The 21,686-nt window shown below is 41.9% G+C and overlaps 1 protein-coding gene across 4 annotated transcripts in view; it reads right to left on the minus strand.

The window, feature by feature from the left end:
* Nucleotides 1-20,935, minus strand: part of artn (artemin) — a 44,764-nt gene extending 23,829 nt beyond the window's left edge. For 3 of the 4 annotated variants that reach the window (XR_004463059.1, XR_003296559.1, XM_026322885.1), the window contains exons 1-2: nt 20,265-20,935; nt 7,268-7,329 (exon numbers count right to left, since the gene is read on the minus strand). Coding sequence is in view for 1 of the 4 variants with exons in the window: in XM_026322885.1 (XP_026178670.1) it covers nt 7,268-7,329; nt 20,265-20,295 (93 nt within the window). In the remaining 3 variants the exon portion in view is untranslated. The remainder of the gene's footprint in view (nt 1-7,267; nt 7,330-20,264) is intronic. The other variant, XM_026322886.1, reaches the window with a different exon arrangement.
* Nucleotides 20,936-21,686: the final 751 nt, after the last annotated feature.

Here is a 21,686-nt window from a genome sequence, read left to right on the forward strand (position 1 = left end):
TCGAGTGTTGCAGGACATGTATGAGAGCTATAAGTGAGGTGTGCTGTAGGTGTCACAGAGGAGTTCAAAGTGGAGGTGGGACTGCACTAAGGATCGGCTTTGAGCCCCTTCTTGTTTGCTGTGGTGATGGACAGGCTGACAGATGAGGTTAGACAGGAATCTCTGTGGACCATGATGTTTGCAGATGACATTGTCATCTGTAGTGAGAGCAGGGAGCAGGTGGAGGAAAATCTAGAGAGGTGGAGGTTTGCTCTGGAAAGGATAGCCACAGTAAAACAGAGTACATGTGTGTAAATGAGAGGGACTCAAGTAGAACAGTGAGGTTACAGGGAGTAGAGGTGAAGAAGGTGGAGGATTTTAAGTACCTAGGGTCAACAGTCCAGAGCAACGGAGAGTGTGGAAAAGAAGTGAAGAGATGTGTGCAAACAGGTTGGAACGGGTGGAGGAAAGTGTCAGGTGTGATGTGTGACAAAAGAGTGTCAGCAAGAATGAAAGGAAAGGTGTACAAGACAGTGGTGAGACCAGTAATGTTGTATGATTTAGAGACAGTGGCACTGAGAAAAAGACAGGAGGCAGAGCTGGAAGTAGCAGAGCTGAAGATGTTGACGTTCTCTCTAGGAGTGATGAGGATGGATAGGATCAGAAATGAGTACATCAGAGGGACAGCTCATGTTAGATGTTTTGGAGAAAAAGCCAGGGAAGCCAGATTGAGATGGTTTGAACATGTTTATGGGACAGTGAATACATTGGTAAAATGATGCTGAGGTTAGAGCTTCCAGGAAGGAGGCCCAGAGGAAGACCAAAGAGGAGGTTCTTGGATGTAGTGAAATAGGACATGAGTGCATGAGTTGGTGTGGGTGAGGATTATACAGAGGATAGGGTTGAATGGAGGCGGATGATTTGCTGTCGCGACCCCTGAAGGGAGCAGCCAAAAGGAAAAGAAGATTGTACATTTTTGGAATCAGGATTAACAATTCCTCAGCTGTTGTATTAACTTGTACATAGCTCAGGCTAATGAACAAGCTCCAATTATTGTACATTGTAGCAACCTAGCTCATTGATGTTCATCATTGATGCTAATCATTGCTGCTAATAATTAATGCTAATGCTATCAATGATATGCTAATGCTATCCACAATAAGCCTAATGCTAGCCATGCTACGCGAAAGCTAGAGGATTGCAAAGCTATGGCTGATGTTGTTTATACCAATGATCCAACAGTGCTAATCCAACATTAGCTGCTCATTCTTTTGCTGGTGCTATCATAGAATCAAACTGACTAGTAATTTCTAATTAGTCAAATTTTGTGACAATCCTCAGATTTAAAAACATATTTAAATCTAACTTTGATGACCAAAACTTAACTAAAATGTTAGGCTCCGTGGTGTTGGGAAAAATATTATTAGCAGTTACATTCCATTTAGCTTGTTAAATATTGTTTATGCACACATTGTTGCAAAGAGTTATGCTGACCTGACACACTAAAGAAAGAGGGTTAAAAGCGCTGTCTCCACGGTGTGAAAAGACACACAAGGTATTGAAAAGAGCGTAGGTTTCTGCAGAAGGAACACACCGCTTTCACTCACACTAATATTGCATACTAATATACCTATGTAGATGTAGATATGAATAGCAGGTTAAGAATGTGTTGTGACTCAGAGTAATTAGATACTGAAAGCTGAAGGCAGAGAAGCGACTGTACCTTGACACTGCTGAGTGGTGAATAACTCCAAATAAGGGAGGGACAGATAAGACTGTAGGAATGACAGATAAGACTAAAGCTTTTAACTTCCTAGATTCTCACAACAGTGCGCTAGGCCCCAGGGATTGGAGGAGATAAGTGCCAAGAGGCCAGGACTGAGCCCGAGCACCAACGAAGGGGAGTCAACCGGGACATCCCCAACCTGTAGTTAACCAATAAGATGTGATTTTTGGCTAACATATGTTTTCCTTTGTTTTGCCTCTCTCTCCTGCGAAGTTGGTTGCAGCTAGCTGCTTGCAGACTGCGATTTTCTGACCAGGAAGGGGTCCTTGTACAAGAGTTTGGAATTTCAATTAAAACTCGTGTGTGAACCAAAAGAATTTCTCCTCTGCTAATTTCCAATAAACGAACACGCTGACAGTGGCCACAAGTATGGCTACTAAGTTAAGACAAGCTAACTACTTTTTAGAAAAAGCAAGCCAAAGATTCCATTGGATATCTGAAAGACGAAATCAGAAAATGCACACAGTGCACAAAGACTCCATGGTGAGCTAACCTCTCAACTAGAGACAGCAGAGACAGAAAGAAATGAGTTGAGAGAAGAGAATTATCATCTTAAGCAGACACTTCTCCAGTGCGAAGAGGAGTTGACTGCAACAAAACACCTGCTTACTGAGGTAAAATCAGAACTAGTGGACCTGAAAACCCAACGAGCAGGTGCACAGCTGTCCCCTTGGCATGTTTCTTTAAGGGTCCATGATCCTTCTGTGATATCATCACCAGCACACACTCCATTTCTCCCTGATCATACTGATCAGTGTCTCACCATGCATGACGTTGATAAACTTGCATGACACATCAAATGCTTTGCCAGAGGGATCCTAGGACATCCATTCTTACTTGAGAGACATCGAGTTCTATCTACAAAGATTTCCTCAGGCGACAGCCTATGACAAAGTCTACCTAATCAGGTTAACATCCAACCATAATACTGATTTCAATGATCGGCAACATCACAGTGTTCAGAGACACTTCACACTGCTCTGACAAGTGTTAGAGCAGGAGTTCACTGATCTCTTAACCCAAACCGGGTTACTTGCTGCCCTGGAAGTCCAACAGAACCACCAGGAGCCTCCTATTTAATACTACCACAGACTCAGTCAAGTCTATTTTGGCTCCAGAAATTAAACTAACATGGAAGAAGATGCCCACTTTTAAGAAAAGACCAACCTGACCGTGCGCAGCCCTACACAAAGACTGTTCATGCCTTTGATACTTGAAAACACACTTCAGCACGATGCTCACTTAGACACTGCTGCAGATATCACAGTGATGTCATTGCCGCTCTTTGATAAACTACACAAGTTGACAAGTGCAAGTCCAGCCATATGCTCCTTTTGGGACCACTTTTACGGGGGACAAAGTCGAAAAACTTCCCACCACTAAACCAACCAGAATAGTCGACCAAAAAGAAACTCAGAAACCACAAAAGTAAAAATGATGATGAAACAAAACAGCATCAAACCCCTACAGGACTTGTCGGGGACAAAAATACCCCAGTACGATTATAAGTACAGCAAATACCTACATTCTAAGCCTAAACCACAGGCTACATAAGAGAAAGTCCCAGTGTTATAATAAAAACTAATAAAATAAATTTTGTTTAATTTTTACTTCACTTGTGTATATTACTGATCTAACTAATCCACTTAACCACCAAGTGGTTAACAAGTGGGGGAGGAAGAAAAAAGGGAGTATAAATATGTCCCTACATATATAGTCCAGAAAAACTGAGGAAAGTTCTGAAATAGTTTCAAATCAAAGAGCTTCAAAGAAAAGATCACTCAGTGAAACAAAAGATAACTGATTAGTGGGTTCCTTACCAGCAGAGCTTGCTCACTCACTCACACCACTGACCGGACTACAGTCCTGTGAATTTTCGAACAAATAAGTCAGCACCAAATTCTCAAGTTAAGTCACAGATGTATAAATGCCGCATTCACCTCACAAGTCTATGCTAACATCTAACTGACTACATGACAGTTGATTGCCACATGGAAAAATAATCTTTTGTGAAAAACCAAATTACCCAAACTTTGATATAGCTACATTAGATCAAGTCTACATTTTAGATTTTTTCCTCTCTTCTTTCATTACTTACTCTTTGTCCCCTTTGTTTATGATTTTAGCCTCAGGCCAATAGGAAGAAACCAAACTAATCTTAGTAGAAGCCATACAGCCACCTCACTAATCTTAGTAACATGCTCCTTAGCCTACTCAGCCTACCCATATGGCCACTTATGATAAAAATAAAGAGAGACCAATCAGTTTCTTGTTGAGACATCCGTTGTGTAACAGTTCTCAACCAACTACCACAAGCTCCTGCCTCCAAGAGATTATATCAGCCTTCACACCTGCCACGCCTTGGTCCATTGACAATTCACCAGCTCACTGCCGTGTGACCAAGTGAATTGAGTTGGAGATATGTAGCGGACCTAAGGCAGGAAACTGGGTTCACATTCCAAGACTTGTACCCTCTGACAATTTATAGCTGTAAAACTCTTAGTGACCTACTAAGGTAAACAACATGGACGGTATAGGCACTGTCAAGACTCCATTTGATAAAGAGCAGATCACTGGGTCTTGACAAAGAAACCCCCCTTTTTCTTTACATCCTGCCATAAATACTTTGAAACTACTCCCCTTTCAGGCTAGACCCGAAACCTATACAATAATTTATGAGCTGGTCTTCATATCCTGTCCTTATTTCTTCTTTGATTGTTAAATATGTAACATGTGTGACCTGACCTATACAGAGCATCCCTGTCAGACTATGGTGTGATATAGATAATCTGCTATTGTTTATTGATATTCATGCTTGTAGTTATTCCATATAACTATAAAGTAATTGATTTTATTTTATGATGTTGATGAACTATTGACTCTGGTCAGTTACTAAGTGTTTGAACTTTGCTGGGTGGAAAAAGAAATTATTGTTCCCATCTTAGAAAAACATTCTTAAAACCTACAACACAATAGGTTACTCTCTTGATTCACACATGATTCTCCAGCTGACCATCTTACATCAACCAACTTCAGGAGACAACCCTGCAGCGGCCAGATGGAGGATGAGGAAAGGCGACAACGGGACTCCAGTCCTGCAGCCCAGGATTTTGGAGAATGCCTCCATCTCTCCTGGAAACCTGCCAGCAGACTGCAGTCGGACCAGCCCACATTGGAACGGACCGAGCTTCAGTAAACCTGAGGACAACTGTGGCTGTGCTGGTTGTCTCACACTAATCAGTTGGCCTCCATAGTTACATAAGCACAGGCCTACACAGTTTCCTCCGAAACTGTGTTTAGACCTGGCTCAAACACATGACATAAATTAATTTAAAGATTTCTTTTCCACCACTGCAAACAACCTACTGTTAGATTGTCATAATGTTTTATTCTTTAATTCAGCTAGTTGTCAGATCAGTTCTCCCTCCATTTCCCCCTATGTAAATGGCATGTATATATTGTAAATAGCTGAATAAATCTTAAAAAGACAACTGTGACTGGTATCAATAATGTTATTTCACACAGTAAATACGTCACTGAATCGGGAGAACTCTCCCTCAGATTGTAGACTTGTATTACTTATTAATTGACTGGTTGATCTGCCATCACAGGATCTGGAGCCTTAAATTATTAAAATGGTTTATGATATTCATAATTCATAAACCCGACATAATACACCTTCATGTTCAATACACATATATATATATATATTTAAAATTGCTACAAGGTCATTCATCTTTGGTAATGCAAAAATGCAAAAATATGTATATTTAACACATACCCTGCTTGCTTATCTGTCGTAATAAAAAAAGTGCCCGCCATACAGCCTAAAATAATGGACACTTATTATTGTCTTATTATTTCCTTTGAACTTATAGCTGTATGTGCTTCCTGCTGAAACCATTCAGCACTACAGACCCACATACTTGATGCAATTTAACTGAGCTCAGTTGCTGCTGAATACCTGGTCTGCACTTTTGTGGCGGGAAGGATGCACAGCACTTGATATATTTAGAGGTCTGTACCTGATACATACACAGGGAAAGAAACTCAAATATCATCAGTATCACATGCCATTACAGTATCTGAAACCAAGAGACCTTTCCTGCAAATCAGAGATGAAATTAACAGGAAATAGTAGATATTACCTAGAGTTTGTTCATCATGGCAGGTTTAAAGAAAGGTGTTAAGATTAAGGTTTACTCTGGAGTTCATGTCCTGTTATAGATTTGCATTTACGCTTTGCCTTTTTATTCAGAACACACATCTTTTTATGTGGTCAGATGACATGTCGCACAACCAATAACTATACAAGGGGGGATGTAGGAAGCCTGCTTCTGGGTTTGGATCTACATAGGAAGTAGCCATTTGCTCCATCAAACCCTGGCTCCCATTACCTTTCGTTGAAAAATCAGCGCCAATTACTAAGTCACCATTGTTTTTTTTTTATCTTGTTCATTTCTATATAAGTTCCTATAGCCTTTAGGTTAAGTCAAGAAGCTCAAGACCATTTGTAAAACTGTCTTTGTTTGATTTTCATTGAGTAATCAACAACATGGCTTGTTCAGCATATAATTGTTCTAATAGACCTTCAAGGAACTCTCCAGTTTTTTCAGTAAGTAAATTTAAAAATCTAATAATGAAAATGTATTGAACAAAATCTGGCATCTTTTGCCATAGTTACATAGGCACAGACCTACACAGTTTCCTCCGAAACAGAAATAATATGCTCATTATTAGCTCATAATTAATTGATAATGATGGAGCCAGATATATTGTTTTTCTTGATTTATATTATTTTGGAAGAAAATTAGATGCTTCGCCACAGCGTCAGCAAGCAATGTATATCAGTGTGTAACTTTTCTTTTGGCCATCAGTGTAAACTTTAGCTAACGTTAGTGTACTACAGTAATAGCATTTTTATTTTAGATAATTGTATATTCACTTTAACCACTTTGCCACTTGTATCCACTATGTTCATTTTTTGTCACCTTCCGCAAACAATGCTGGGATATGTTGGACCGCAAAGGATACATCAGATGCAGCCTTTCAGGGGAAAGAAGGCCACATTTGTTGGCAGCATTTTAAGCATTTGAAATGGCACAGCCTTGTCGTGACACGCAATTGGCCTTCAAATACACACTCTGAATTGAAGGATGAAGCCCCTGAATTGGGAAACAGCTACTGCCCTATTGTCCAAATATGTTGCTTCTGGTTCCACAAAAGCAACAGGGCAATGTACCTAATGGCCAAAAATGGTGACTGAATTGGCATCATTCTCACGTTACGCAATGCTATGGGTGATTTCACCTTGTATCGGTCCACCCCCATACACCGTCAATGTGTACAACTACATTTTTTTTTGCTGCATTCTGAGATCATAGAATGCATTGGATGAGAAAGGCTATGAATGGAGAACCTTCACTGACCACTACATCTCTGATAGCTGACAAAACAGACTGTTGTCCTAAATAACATTTGAACTTGTGTGAACATGCTCACCTTCCAGTTCTTTAGGTGATGCTGGGTAATTGACCCCTCCTGCCTCCACCAGTATCTTTCATCTGAAAAAAGAAAACAACAGTAACAAGGAAAGGAACTCTTTATTAGGAGTATAATTGACTGTTCTTTTTAAATACTTTATGGAAGGAGTTCCAGCCTTCCCACTCTTTAATAACAAGGTACATGTACTTTTGTTAAATCTGTATTTAGGAAATGCTATTTGTTGTGTGTAGAGAGGAATGTTTTATCATGACCCATGATTAAAAAAAAGGAAGTAAATATGCTTTATGGAAAACTCTAGTGCCATTTTCTCAAATTCAAATTAATAAACAAATGACACAAATCGCACTGTTTCACTGTTTCTGCCAGATCAGTAAATTCACAGTTGAAGGCAGTAATGCTTAATAAGATTTGAGTCTCAGGTCTGGGCTCAGTGTTTTTTCTGGTCTGACACACTTGTCTAGGTTTTGTAGGGATTTTAAGTTGTCTTCATCTTGGTCCCTGTTTGGACTAATTTTAAAAGATTAACTTTTCTGGGACTTGACTGTATTTTAAATGGATGTGTCTTCAGTTCAGCATGAAGTTTCCCATTACTATTAGCTGTCACTGGCCATTTAACACCTCCATTAGAGAGGCTAGTGGGTCGATGACTTGAATATGTAAACTAGTGCTCTTTTTTTTTCTAGTTTTGATAGGAACTAGCAGGAGAGATCAAATCCTGAACAGAATTTAAAATCATTCTCCTCAAATACAAATCCCTTCATGACCAAGCTCCTTTGAACGATCTGTATGATCCCAATAGAACACAGGTGACCCTGAACCATCCCTTATTTATGATGCTTTAGGCCTAGACTGCAGAGGACTCCCCATTGGTGCACTAAATTCCTTGGCTTCACTGGTCCTCAGGTCAAAGTGTCCTTGGGCAAGACACTGAACCCCGAGTTGCCCTTAGTATGAGGGTGTGAGTGAATGGTTAAATTGACAAATAGTGTAAAAGCACTTTGAATACACTTGAGTGTAGAAAAGCACTATACAAGTATAACACCATTTACCATGTTTCAAGATGACTGTTGCATCAAATGTAAAATGCTTTTTTCAGTGTACATTTGGAAATGTTGGAAAAGCATCTATACATCTAAATATATGAATTTCGACATGACAAATCCCATGTTGACAATAAGAATTTGGTAGAAATAGTAATTGTCAAGATATTGGCTATTTATAAATTAATATTTATTTATCTAGTCACCTAGACCCAGTCCAGGTGGTGGGAGACGCCACGCTAACATCCCTCCTGGAGAATGCATCTCGATGCATGAGACTGTGATAACACTGGGCAGCTCTGTCAGTAACAGACTGCTCCACAAATCTGTGACAGAGTGCTACTGCAGGTTCTTCCCTCCTGCTGCTCTCACACTGTACAGCAGCACTGCTCCAATGTAGACATAACTCCCCACATCGTTAGTTGACCAAAAAACTGTTCATATTCTACTACACCAGAGTGCAATATTCAAGGATTTTTAAATTTTTTTTATATTTTTATTATAGTTATTATTTGATTTTACTATATTCTTATTGTATATACTTTGTAAATAACTTTACAATTACTAAATAAGTCTGTATTAATTAAGGCATTGCGACACAGATAATCTGTATCAGTGTTTTTCCAGGATGCAGCCTTAGAGGAACTGTGGTTTGAATTTAGTTAAATCAATCCATGAGGTGGTTGCCAGTTCACAACATAGTATAATATTTTGGCCATGAAAAGTGCAGCAGCGTATTTTTCTTTCATGCATTCATTGGATGTGATGACAGACTTCTGTGGTAAAGGCAAAAGGACTGCATGGCAAACCTGGGAAGTTTGCCCAAAGGTGTCTTGGGTCTTCCAGAAACTTAGTCAGAACCCACCTGTTACAAATGATGCAGATCTTGGCATTCTTGAAAAGTTTGTCATTACAATGTATGACAAGAAACTCAGACGAAGGGCTGGCCGGAAACTCAGACAAAGGGCTGGCCTGAAACTCAGGTGAGTGGCTGGCTGAAGACTGAGATAAAGAGCTAGCTGCGAGCACAGGTGAGTGGCTGGCCGAAGATTGAGATGAAGGGCTAGCTGGAAAATCAGGGAAATGGCTGGCCAGAGACTGAGATGAGAGACAGGCCGGAGACTGAGACGAGGTGCTTACCTGAAGCTTCGGTTGAGAGCCTTGCCAGACACTGAGGTGAAGAGCTAGCTGTGGGCTCAGGTGAGTGGCCAGCCAAGGCTTTAGGCAGCTGGAAGGGGACCTCAGCGGGGACACTGTCGTCGGCGCACCGAGGTTCTGGAATCCTTTAGCGGAACCTCAGGGGGGATGCTGTCGTTGGCACACTGAGGCTCTGAAAGCAGGGCTGGAGCCTCAGCGGGGATGCTGTCGATGGCACACTGAGTTTCTGGAATCCTGGGTAGAACCTCAGCGGGGGCACTGTCGTCGGCACACTGAGGTTCTGGAGGCAGGACTGAGGCCTCAGTGGGGACGTTGCCGTCGGCACACTGAGGTTCTGGAGGCAGGACTGAGGCCTCAGTGGGGACGTTGCCGTCGGCACACTGAGGCTCTGGAAGTAGGACTAGAGCCTCAGCAGGGAGGCTGTTGTCAGTGCACTGAGGTTCTGGAGTCCTGGGTGGAACCTCAGCAGGGACACTGTCGTCGGTATACTGTGGTTCTCAAGTCTGTCTCTTAGGACACCGGTGATGCTGTCGTCAAGGCTGCAGGACAGGGGAGTCTGGTGATGGTGCTGGAGACTCTGACTGCTGCGGCACTGGAGACTCGTTTTGAGAAGGCAGCTCTGGGCTCCGGCCAGAGGGCAGCTCTGGGATTTGGTGAGAGAACAGTCCTGGGCTCTGGCGAGAAGGCAGCTCCGGGCTCCAGGAGTGAGAGCTCAGGCTGAGGACGTGAATCTGGCAGGCAGGCTGGGGACTCGGACACACTGGTTGGAGATGAAGTCGACCCCCTCCCATGTCGTCGTCATCAGGTTGGAGGAGAGCAGTCAGCGGGAATTGGGGTGAAGTCCCGTGGAGCGAGGGTCGCCAGGGAGTGAGCCTTGAGCTCCTGTCAGGCGGCATCAGTGACTGAGGAGCTGGTGATGAAGCCTGGAATGCCACCGAAAAAACACGGGAAGCCAGCCGGGAAAGCAGGAGAGCCAGCACTGATGCTTGAAAATTCGGTGGCCTGGTGAGCCGGTGGGGAAACCAGGGATGTCTGCGGAGAAGACATCCACGAGGCATCACCGCCTTGCCTTATGGATGGGGAGTTGCTGGCTCCTGCACACTTTCAGCAGGGTGTGCAGGGAGGAAAAAAGTTCTAAAAACGTCCTTACGCTCTCCTCAGGACAGCCAGGTGGGGGGTGCCAAAGCAGCCGCTCCTGCTGGGTGATCGCAGCAAGCGGTAGTTGGGGGAGAATTAAATTAAATTCAATTCAATTTTATTTATATGGCGCCAAATCACAATACAAATCATCTCAAGGCACTTTACAAAAACTAAAAACCCAACAAATCCCTTATGAGCAAGCACTTGGCGACAATGGAGACGAAAAACTCCCTTTAATGGAAGAAAACCTCCAGCAGAACCGGGCTCAGTTTGGGCGGCCATCTGCCTCGACCGGTTGGGCTGAGTGGATAGAGGAGAGAGAAAAGAACCGCAACAATAAACAACAAATAGACACTGCAGGTTGGTCGGGCGAGTAACTGCACATCAGCGATATACAGCTCCAGGACCATGGACACCTGCAGAAGGTACAGAGAGAGAACAGAGAGAGAGGGAGAGAGCAATTTCAATTTTCAATTTTCAATTTATTTGTATAGCGCCAAATCACAATACAAATCATCTCAAGGCACTTTACAAAAACTAAAACTAAAACTAAAAACCCAACAATTCCCTTATGAGCAAGCACTTGGCGACAGTGGAGAGGAAAAAACTCCCTTTAACGGAAGAAAAAAAACCTCCAGCAGAACCGGGCTCAGTTTGGGCGACCATCTGCCTCGACCGGTTGGGGTGAGTGGATAGAGCAGAGAGAAAAGAACAGCAACAATAAACAACAAATAGACACTGCAAGTTGGTGGGGCCAGTAACTGCACATCAGCGATAAACAGCTCCAGGACCAGGGACACCTGCAGAAGGTACAGAGAGAGAGAGAGAGAGAGAGAGAGGGAGGGAGAGAGCACAAACTAGGGGAGAGAGAGAGCACAAGGTTAGTAACATTCAATGGTGGAATATACATGAGGTGGGAGGGGGGGTGTTAGGGTAGGGGAGCTCAGTGCACCGATGGTCCTCGGTGTAGTCTAGGCCTATAGCAGCATAACTAACTAAGGGATGGTTCAGGGTTGCCTGAAGCCAGCCCTAACTACAGTGGGTACGGAAAGTATTCAGACCCTTTTAAATTTTTCACTCTTTGTGTCATTGCAGCTATTTGCCAAAATCAAAAAAGTTCATTTTATTTCTCATTAATGTACACTCAGCACCCCATCTTGACAGAAAAAAACAGAAATGTAGAAATTTTTGCAAATTTATTAAAAAAGAAAAACTGAAATATCACATGGTCATAAGTATTCAGACCCTGTGCTCAGTATTGAGTAGAAGCACCCTTTTGAGCTAGTACAGCCATGAGTCTTCTTGGGAATGATGCAACAAGTGTTTCACACCTGGATTTGGGGATCCTCTGCCATTCTTCCTTGCAGATCCTCCCCAGTTCTGTCAGGTTGGATGGTGAACGTTGCTGGACAGCCATTTTCAGGTCTCTCCAGAGATGCTCAATTGGGTTTAGGTCAGGGCTCTGGCTGGGCCAGTCAAGAACGGTCACAGAGTTGTTCCGAAGCCACTCCTTTGTTATTTTAGCTGTGTGCTTAGTGTCATTGTCCTGTTGAAAGGTGAACCTTTGGTCCAGTCTGAGGTCCTGAGCACTCTGGAAGAGGTTTTCTTCCAGGATATCTCTGTACTTGGCTACATTCATCTTTCCTTCAATTGCAACCAGTCGTCCTGTCCCTGCAGCTGAAAAACACCCCCACAACATGATGCTCCCACCACCATGTTTCACTGTAGGGATTGTATTGGGCAGGTGATGAGCAGTGCCTGGTTTTCTCCACACATACCGCTTAGAATTAACGCCAAAAAGTTCAATCTTGGTCTCATCAGACCAGAGAATCTTATTTCTCATAGTCAGGGAGTCCTTCATGTGTTTTTTGGCAAACTCTATGTGGGCTTTCATGTGTCTTGCACTGAGGAGAGGCTTCCGTCGGGCCACTCTGCCATAAAGCCCCGACTGGTGGAGGGCTGCAGTGATAGTTGACTTTGTGGAACTTTCTCCCATCTCCCTCCTGCATCTCTGGAGCTCAGCCACAGTGATCTTTGGGTTCTTCTTTACCTCTCTCACCAAGGCTCTTCTCCCACGATTGCTCAGTTTGGCTGGACGGCCAGGTCTAGGAAGAGTTCTGGTCGTCCCAAACTTTTTCCATTTGAGGATTATGGAGGCCACTGTGCTCTTAGGAACCTTGAGTGCTGCAGAAATTCTTTTGTAACCTTGGCCAGATCTGTGCCTTGCCACAATTCTGTCTCTGAGCTCCTTGGGCAGTTCCTTCGACCTCATGATTCTCATTTGCTCTGACATGCACTGTGAGCTGTAAGGTCTTCTATAGACAGGTGTGTGCCTTTCCTAATCAAGTCCAATCAGTTTAATTAAACACAGCTGGACTCCAATGAAGGAGCAGAACCATCTCAAGGAGGATCAGAAGAAATGGACAGCATGTGAGTTAAATATGAGTGTCACTGCAAAGGGTCTGAATACTTATGACCATGTGATATTTCAGTTTTTCTTTTTTAATAAATTTGCAAAAATTTCTACATTTCTGTTTTTTTCTGTCAAGATGGGGTGCTGAGTGTACATTAATGAGAAATAAAATGAACTTTTTTGATTTTGGCAAATGGCTGCAATGACACAAAGAGTGAAAAATTTAAAGGGGTCTGAATACTTTCCGTACCCACTGTATATGCTTTGTCAAAGAGGAAGGTTTTAAGTCTAGCCTTAAAAGTACAGAGAGTGTCTGCCTCCTGAACCCAGACTGAGAGCTGGTTCCACAGGAGAGGAGCTTGATAGCTAAAGGCTCTGCCTCCCATTCTGCTTTTGAGAACTCTGGGAACCACAAGTAGGCCTGCACTCTGAGAGCGAAGTGGTCTATTGGGATAATATGGTACTATGAGGTCTTTAAGGTATGAAGGAGCTTGATTATGAAGGGATTTGTATGTGAGAAGAAGGATTTTAAATTCTATTCTATATTTTACAGGGAGCCAATGAAGAGAAGCCAATATAGGAGAAATATGATCTCTCTTGCTAGTTCCTGTCAGGACTCTGGCTGCGGCATTCTGGATTAATTGGAGGCTTTTTATTAAGATATTAGGACATCCAGATAGTAATGAGTTACAGTAATCTAGCCTTGAGGAAACAAATGCATGGACTAGTTTTTCTGCATCATTTTGAGACAGGATGTTCCTAATTTTGGAAATGTTGCGCAGGTGAAAGAATGCAGTTCTAGAAATTTGTTTTATGTGTGAGTTAAAGGACATGTCCTGGTCAAAAATAACTCCAAGGTTTTTTACAGTAGTGCTGGAGGCCAGGGCTATGCCATCTAGAGTAGCTGTAATCTTAGAAAAGTTATTTCTGAGGTTTTTAGGTCCAAATGGGGCAGTCATGGCCTAATGGTCAGGGACCTAAAAATTGCAGGTTCGAGTCTCAGGTCTGGCAGGAATTGTCGGTGGCACGGAGTGAATAGTCATCGCCCTGTCCACCTTCAATACCATGACTGAGGTGAGACCTTTGAGCAACGTACTGGACCCCCAACTGCTCCCTGGGCACCGCAGCACTGGCTGACCACAGCTCCGGGTGTGTGTTCACGGTGTGTGTGTTTACTGCTGTGTGTGTGCACTTGGGTGGGTTAAATGCAGAGCAAAAATTCCGAGTATGGGTCACCATACTTTCACTTTCAAATACAATAACTTCTGTTTTCTCTGAATTTAAAAGTAAAAAGTTACTGGTTATTCAGGCCTTCATGTCAGTTAGACACGGTTGAAGTCTGGTTAATTGTTTTGTGTTAACAGGTTTCAAAGATAGATACAGCTGAGTGTCATCTGCATAGCAGTGGTAATTAATAGAGTGCTTCCTAATGACATAGCCTAAAGGAAGCATGTACAGGGTGAACAGAATCGGTCCTAGCACAGAGCCTTGTGGAACTCCATAACTAACTTTTGTGCATGTGGAAGGTTCATCATGGACATGAACGAACTGGAATCTGTCCGATAAATAGGATTGGAACCGTTTTAACGCTGTTCCTCTGATATCAGTCATATGCTCCAGTCTCTGTAATAAGATGTTGTGGTCAATAGTGTCGAATGCAGCACTAAGGTCTAGGAGGACAAGTATAGAAACAAGTCCATTATCTGAGCCTAAGAGAAGATTGTTGGTGACTTTTAACAGTGCTGTTTCTGTACTATGAAGTGCTCTAAATCCTGATTGAAAATCTTCAAATAGTTCATTCCTGTGTAAGTGTATAGCTAGGTATAGAAAGCATCTGCGGAATTTTATCTCTAATAGTTGTGATTTTACTTGTAAAGAAACTCATAAAGTCATCACTCCTGAGAGCTAAGGGAACACTGGGCTCAACAGAGCTGTGACTTTTTGTCAGCCTTAATAAACTGTTTTTCTAGGCTAGAAAAATTTCCTCTAAATTTGTGGAATGCCACTTCCTTTCCAGCCTTCGTGATGCCTGCTTTAAGGTACGAATATGTAAATTATACCATGGGGCTAATCTCCTCTGATTCACTAACTTTTTTTCAGAGAGGCCACATTATCAAGCATTTCACGCAGTGAGGCTACAGCACTGTCAACAATATGATCAATTTAGTAGGGAGTGGGATTGAGGCAGCGGCCCTCCACTGTGTTGGTACTTGGCATATGGCATAGATGTAAATAAAGATGGGATAATTTTCTTAAATGTATTAACAGCATTGTCACATAAAGATCTGCTGTAGTGGAATTTTCTTCCAAATGCTGCATGATCCATCATCTTGAAATTCAAAAGTTATTAAAGAATGATCTGACAAAATAGGATTATGGGGAAATACTATTAAATTTTCAAATTTGATGCCATAGGTCAGAACAAGATCAAGGGTGTGATTGAAACAGTGGGTGGGCTTGTTAACATGTTGAGTGAAACCAACTGAATCTAATATAGAATTAAATGTAGTGCTGAGACTATTATTTTCAACATCTACATGAATGTTAAAATCTCCCACTATAAAGACTTTATCTGAACTAAGCACTAAATCAGATAGGAAGTCTGGAAATTCAGTTAAAAACTCTGAGTAAGGACAGGTGGACGGTACACAATGACAAGAAGAAGTGGTTTTTTGTATTTTCCGGTTTGGATGTGAGAGACTAAAAGTGAGGCTCTCAAATGAGTTATAACTGTTCCGAGGATGAGAGTTTAATAATAAGTTTGAGTGGAAGATTGCAGCTACTCCTCCACCTTGACCTGTGCTTCGAGGAACGTGACAATTTTTATGACTGAGGGGGGTTGATTCATTTAGACTGACATATTCATCCTGCTGTAGCCAGGTTTCAGTAAGACATAGTAAGTCAATTTGGTGATCAGTTATCAAATCATTTACTAACAGAGATTTAGATGAAAGAGACCTAATATTTGATAATCCGCATCTGGCTGTTCTGTTTTTCTGTTCGATAAGAGGAGTGGTCTTAATTTTTATTAGGTTTTTATGAATAACTCCTCTTCTGTTAACATCTGATTTATTTGATTTATGTGTTCGAGGGGCAGACACAATCTCTATGCGGTTTGAGGGAGGTGACGGCTCTAAGGAAAGAGAGGCGTTTTATACTGAGTCTCTGCATCCCGGTCCCCACCCTGGATTGTCAGGCTTTAGGTCGGCTAATAAACTCGGCCAAATTTCTAGAGATGAGAACTGCACCATTCAAAGTGGGATGGATGCCGTCTCTCGCTACCAGACCGGGTTTTCCCCAGAAAGTGGCCCAATTGTCTATGAAGCCCACATCGTTTGCAGGACACCACCTAGACAGCCAGTGACGGAATGACGACATGCGGCTAAACATGTTATTGCTGGTCAGATTGGGGAGGGGTCCAGAGAAAAATACGGAGTCCGACATTAATTTGGCGAAGTTACACACCGACTCAACATTAATTTTAGTGACCTCCGATTGGCGTAATCGGGTGTCATTGCTGCCCACGTGAATAACAATTTTTTCATATTTACGATTAGTCTTAGTCAGCAGCTTCAATTTGACTCGATGTCGCCCACTCTGGCCCCAGGAATACATTTGACTATGGTCGCTGGTGTCTCTAGCTTCACGTTTCTGACTATGGAATCGCCAATTATCAGAGTGGGTTTCTGAGCGGGAAAAATCTATTAGAAACGTGAACAGGCAGGTGATGAGCCGTGAGCTTCTGCTTAGGAGTACGTTTCCATTGGACCGTCACCCAGGATAATTCTCCGGGCTGCTCCAGAGCTGCCCTTGGACCACTAACAGACCCTGAGCCTGAGCTCGGTGGCTCTACACCTGCCAACGGGGCAAGGCTAGCTGGCTTTTGTTCAAAGGTGCAGAGCCACGCTTCCAAATCAGTTATCCTCGCCTCCAAAGCTAGCAGAACCCTGCACTAATTACAGGTATCATTTTCACTAATGTAGGCAGACGAATAACTAAACATGTGACACACTGAGGCGAAAAGAGAGAGAGGGAGAAGCCATGTTACTAGCAAGCTAAGCTAACTGGTGTGTCTAACAAGCAATTAAAATGGGTGGTGACCAAACACACAGAGAGGGAAATGGCCAATGTCACCATACAGCAACCCCAGCCATCCTCCTTCCAACAGTGTATTCTCTCCCCTAAACTCTAAGGTGTATGTAGTGAGTTGGTTCAGCTTCCTGACTAGCACCACCAACCACCCTACCCACTCAAACACCACCCAGGGTGCCACCAGCCCCAATTCATGAGCACCCTCATTCTGAAAGTATTAATACATATTGGCATCCAAAATTTCTGGTTTAGGGTTATATATGATAAGGAGATAAAAGAACTGGTTCATATAATAAAAGATAACAGTTTTATTCCTTTCATCCATCCATTATCTATATTATTCCTATTTAGGGTCACAGGTCTGCTGAAGCCTATCCCAGCTCTCTTTGGTTGAAAGGCAGCGGTACACCCTCGACAGGTCACCAGTCCATCACAGAGCCACATATAGACCACACACACTCACACTCACCCCTATGGACAATTTAGAATCCCCAATCAACCTAACATACTTGTTTCTTGGACTGTGAAAGGAAAGCCGGAGTATGTGGAGAGAACCCCCACAAACACAGGAAGACCATGCACACTCCACACAGAAAGTTCCCTAGTTTTATTGCATGTCATGAATTAGTATCTAGTATGGCATTACTAGGGATATGTTTTTTCAGCACCTACATTTTAAATGCATAATTCAGGCAAAATTTAAACTAAATGAGTGGAATCTAGAACTGCCCAAAGACATCTTGAAACTCTCACCCCCTAAACTACTATCAAAAATATATCTAAGTTGACTAAACTAACTTTGATTAGCTCTTCTGGAACAGAAAGCTCAGAGTTTCCCATCTTAGGGTTCATCAACTCAGAGTTTTCTGAAATACACCCCATGTTTTCTATAACCCCTGCCTCTACCTCATGATTTGGAAGTGATTTTGCAGTGCCCATTAAGGTTGCACTGCAAAGCAATTTAACTGTCTCCCCTGCAAATACACCTTCATTGTTTTGTATCAGTGCAAAGTGAGTATTTTCTAGCTGACTACACCATGTCAGGTTGAATTACAGCGTGACAGGCTCGTTCAGTAAACATGTCAATAGTAGCTAGTGTCACTGTAGCTAATATTTGGCAAAAATAGCAGGGGGTTTATTGAAGCGAAGCAGCATAATTGGTGGAAGTATGTTGTAGACTTTGTGCTGAAGATGGATGTCTTAGTACCATGTCTGATTCTAGTGCAAAGTCACTCCCCTGGCAATGTGGTTATTGTCTTAATAAGGGTAGAGTTTGGCCTGTAGACAAACAGAAATGGTAATGGTAATGCTTCAATGCTAAAAACAAAATAAATTAAATTAATGTTAATTAGAAACATGCAATCATCTGTCATGGCTGTAGATTAATCATTATGTTTGTTCATATAAGACTCTTTTCTATTTTCATATCAATATTTTTTTTTATAGAAGCCAACACGTGTTGAAATATTTTTCCTATGCTTCACTGTGATGGTTCAGCTGCCTCAAACCAGTGAAACCAGTGTTGTGACTGGCTGAGTTAATGGTTTATAAAAATAAAATTCAGTCTGTATTCCTCTCAGCCTAGCCATTTTACACTTGCATTTATTGATGCCTAACACTTTGTGTTCATAGTTCTGCTTGAGTCACTGAAATAATATATTTATTTTAAATGTACATTAAAACCTCAAAACTATAGTACAAGCAGATTCATTCAAAGCCCCACAGTTTTACTGGCTTACATGTTTATGGATAATTTGCTATCAAACAATTCATCTGGCTACCCAACCGTTGAAATTTTAGAGTAGCTACTATGTGCACCAGCTCCGTGGTGCTGGACAGATAATACACAGTGTATCACAGCTTGTTTATTGAAAGCAGCTGCCAACTGCACCTGGAAAGGGGCTTGAATGATGAGCTGATAAACCATGACATATGTATGACCTGTCAATAAAACCAAAACATATAAACTAAATAAGAGCTCCTGTTGTAGACCATCACTAGGTGCTCATTCCCTATGAGCCTTCTCATAATTAATTAATATTCAAGTAACCTACATGCCTACATGTAGGCTACTAAAAAAGTCCACTTGTCATTTTGGTAACCATGTGTTCTTGCCCAAATAAAAACTTATCAAACCAAAGCATCTGATAGTAATATTCTTGGCAAATGGATTGTGGTTCTGTGAAGATTACAGAAAGCATTTAAATGTTGCCTTAACACATTACAGTGATGTACTTAAAATAGACACTTGGACAAGGAACCAAGTTACTACTGACCTGAAGGCTCAGTCCAACAAAACACTGTTAAAAAAATTTTGTCCCTCTACTAGGAATCATTATCATCATCATTGGAATCGGATGGAAAAATAATGAAACCAGCTGTCTGGAGATGTGCTTATGTTTATTATGTTTTTTCACACAATACAGAATTTCTAATAAGATATTTTCTTACAGTAATGATTGCCATATTAAAACCTAAAATCAATTATTAATTCAATAGTTATAGCTCATTTTATGTAGATATAGACTGCGGGGGTATTCTGACATATATATTCTGGCAATCTCTCTTTCTTTCTCTCTCCTTCTGTCTTTATAACAATAACAGTAATTTTGAATAGATACTGTAGTTTTGTGTACAGGGTATGATGCCATATTTTTTCTGGGAGCTCAAATTAGGCCCTAGAATATGACCTTCTAAAAGAGAACTATGCAGCCTACAATATCTGTTTTTATTTGCTTAAATGTGACTGATCAGTGATGGAGATAAAGCCATGAGTCATGAATTGCTGCAACTCAACATCAGCAAAATGTCTTAATATTTCACTATTCATTGTGTAATCTGTATTGATTTGTATTGTTATAGACTATCCAACAACTACAAAGATTTTGAAATTATAGGCCTACTCTTGTTTGTTTTGGGAAGTCTTAGAAAATGAAAATATTAAGTTTTGTCGACACATGCAAAGTAGAAAGGAGAATGGAACTTTTACAGTTGCCCCCAGTGTGATGTCAGTGCATATTTTGGCATACGTAATAGCAAAAAATGGGAAATGTTGAACCCCTTCAAGTAGGTAGGTTTTAACGACTTCACAAAGTTTGAGACTGAACTCAAAAGTGTTGAAATATGTTAGATTTGTCATCAGCAGCATTACCTTTGCCGAGTATGCTCGCCCTCCCGATCATGGGCGTGAATGTAAAAAGAAAACTGCTGGCGTTTTTCTGCAATGATCCTCGCACTCTCTCCGGAACTCTGGGCTTGTTCTTCGGTTATATCCGATGGCATAGCGGCGCAGGTCTGATTTGGTTGCTCATCATTGCTGGAGACACTGTCAGAGAGTGACAGCACTGGCCGCAGAACCAGTCTTGCGGGACTGAGCTGACTGCTGTCAGAGGAGCCGTGACGTGCCGTGGAGTGCAGTGCGTCCTGCTGCAGGACAGGTGTGGGTCGACTGGAGCGTCACTTCCAGATGTATTTGCGTGTGTATGCGTGCGTGCCTGTGCGCGCGTTTGTACAACCAGCAGTGTCATATTCCCTCCTCCATAACATGATCTGTTACTGAGACATTAAACACAGGCTACATATTTATATGCGAAATAGTAAACAGTGTTGAAGGAACCCAGTACACCTGTGATATTAATATCAAAACAATGAACTTATTAGACACTCCCATAATTTTGATAGGTCTACATTAATATTAAAGCAGTATATCAAGAAATGTAAACACTATTCTATTTCATTGGATAGCAACTATTTATGATTTTAGACAAATTTCACTCTGACTTCTGGGGCACTTGTGCCCATTAATATGCTTAAAATACTTTTAACAAAAGTAATCTGTGGTGTTTCAAAAGCTGTTGGTGCTGGTGGAGATATGGCAGGGGTATGGCAGTGAGGTAGGAGACAGTAGCGCAGATGGGGACTGAGGAGTTACCTAGGGGCAAACCTCTTCAGTCAAACATTTATTCATGAGCTGTATCTGCTTCAGAGGGAGAACCTGCTGCCACTGCAAAGGACCCCAAAAATACTTTTAAAAACCTGACATTAAACTTACACAAAACACACTGGATCATTTTAATGTCTGAATGTCTGGTGTGATGGAATATGCTTCTTAGCCCACTCACAACATCAGGATCAAATCAACAAACAATGCTTTTTTCAACAAGTTGCTGTTATCCTCACCCTGAACAGGTCACCAGTCCATCACAGGGCCACAAATAGATGAACAACCACATGTTTATACTCACTTCAATGGGAAATGTAGTGTTATTAATTAACCTGCCATAAATGTTTTTGGAAACCGGAGTACCTGGAGAAAACCCACGTAAGCACAGGGAGAACATGCAAACTCTGCACAGAAAGGCCTTGGTCAGGTTTTGAACCAGGAAACTTCTTGCTACGAGCCAACTGTGCTAACCACCAAGCACAAGTACTTTTTGAAGGTTTTGCCTCTCTTCCAGGTAGCTACTAGTTTTGATTAGTTTGTGAAGAGGTAGAAGGATGATGGATTGCTTGGCAATGTTCTGCTGATGTATGTGCAACATGCAATGCAGTTGAGAGTGTGTTCACTGAGGTT

The sequence above is a fragment of the Mastacembelus armatus genome, chromosome 4 (assembly GCF_900324485.2).
Source record: "Mastacembelus armatus chromosome 4, fMasArm1.2, whole genome shotgun sequence".
NCBI classification, from domain to species: Eukaryota; Metazoa; Chordata; class Actinopteri; order Synbranchiformes; family Mastacembelidae; genus Mastacembelus; species Mastacembelus armatus.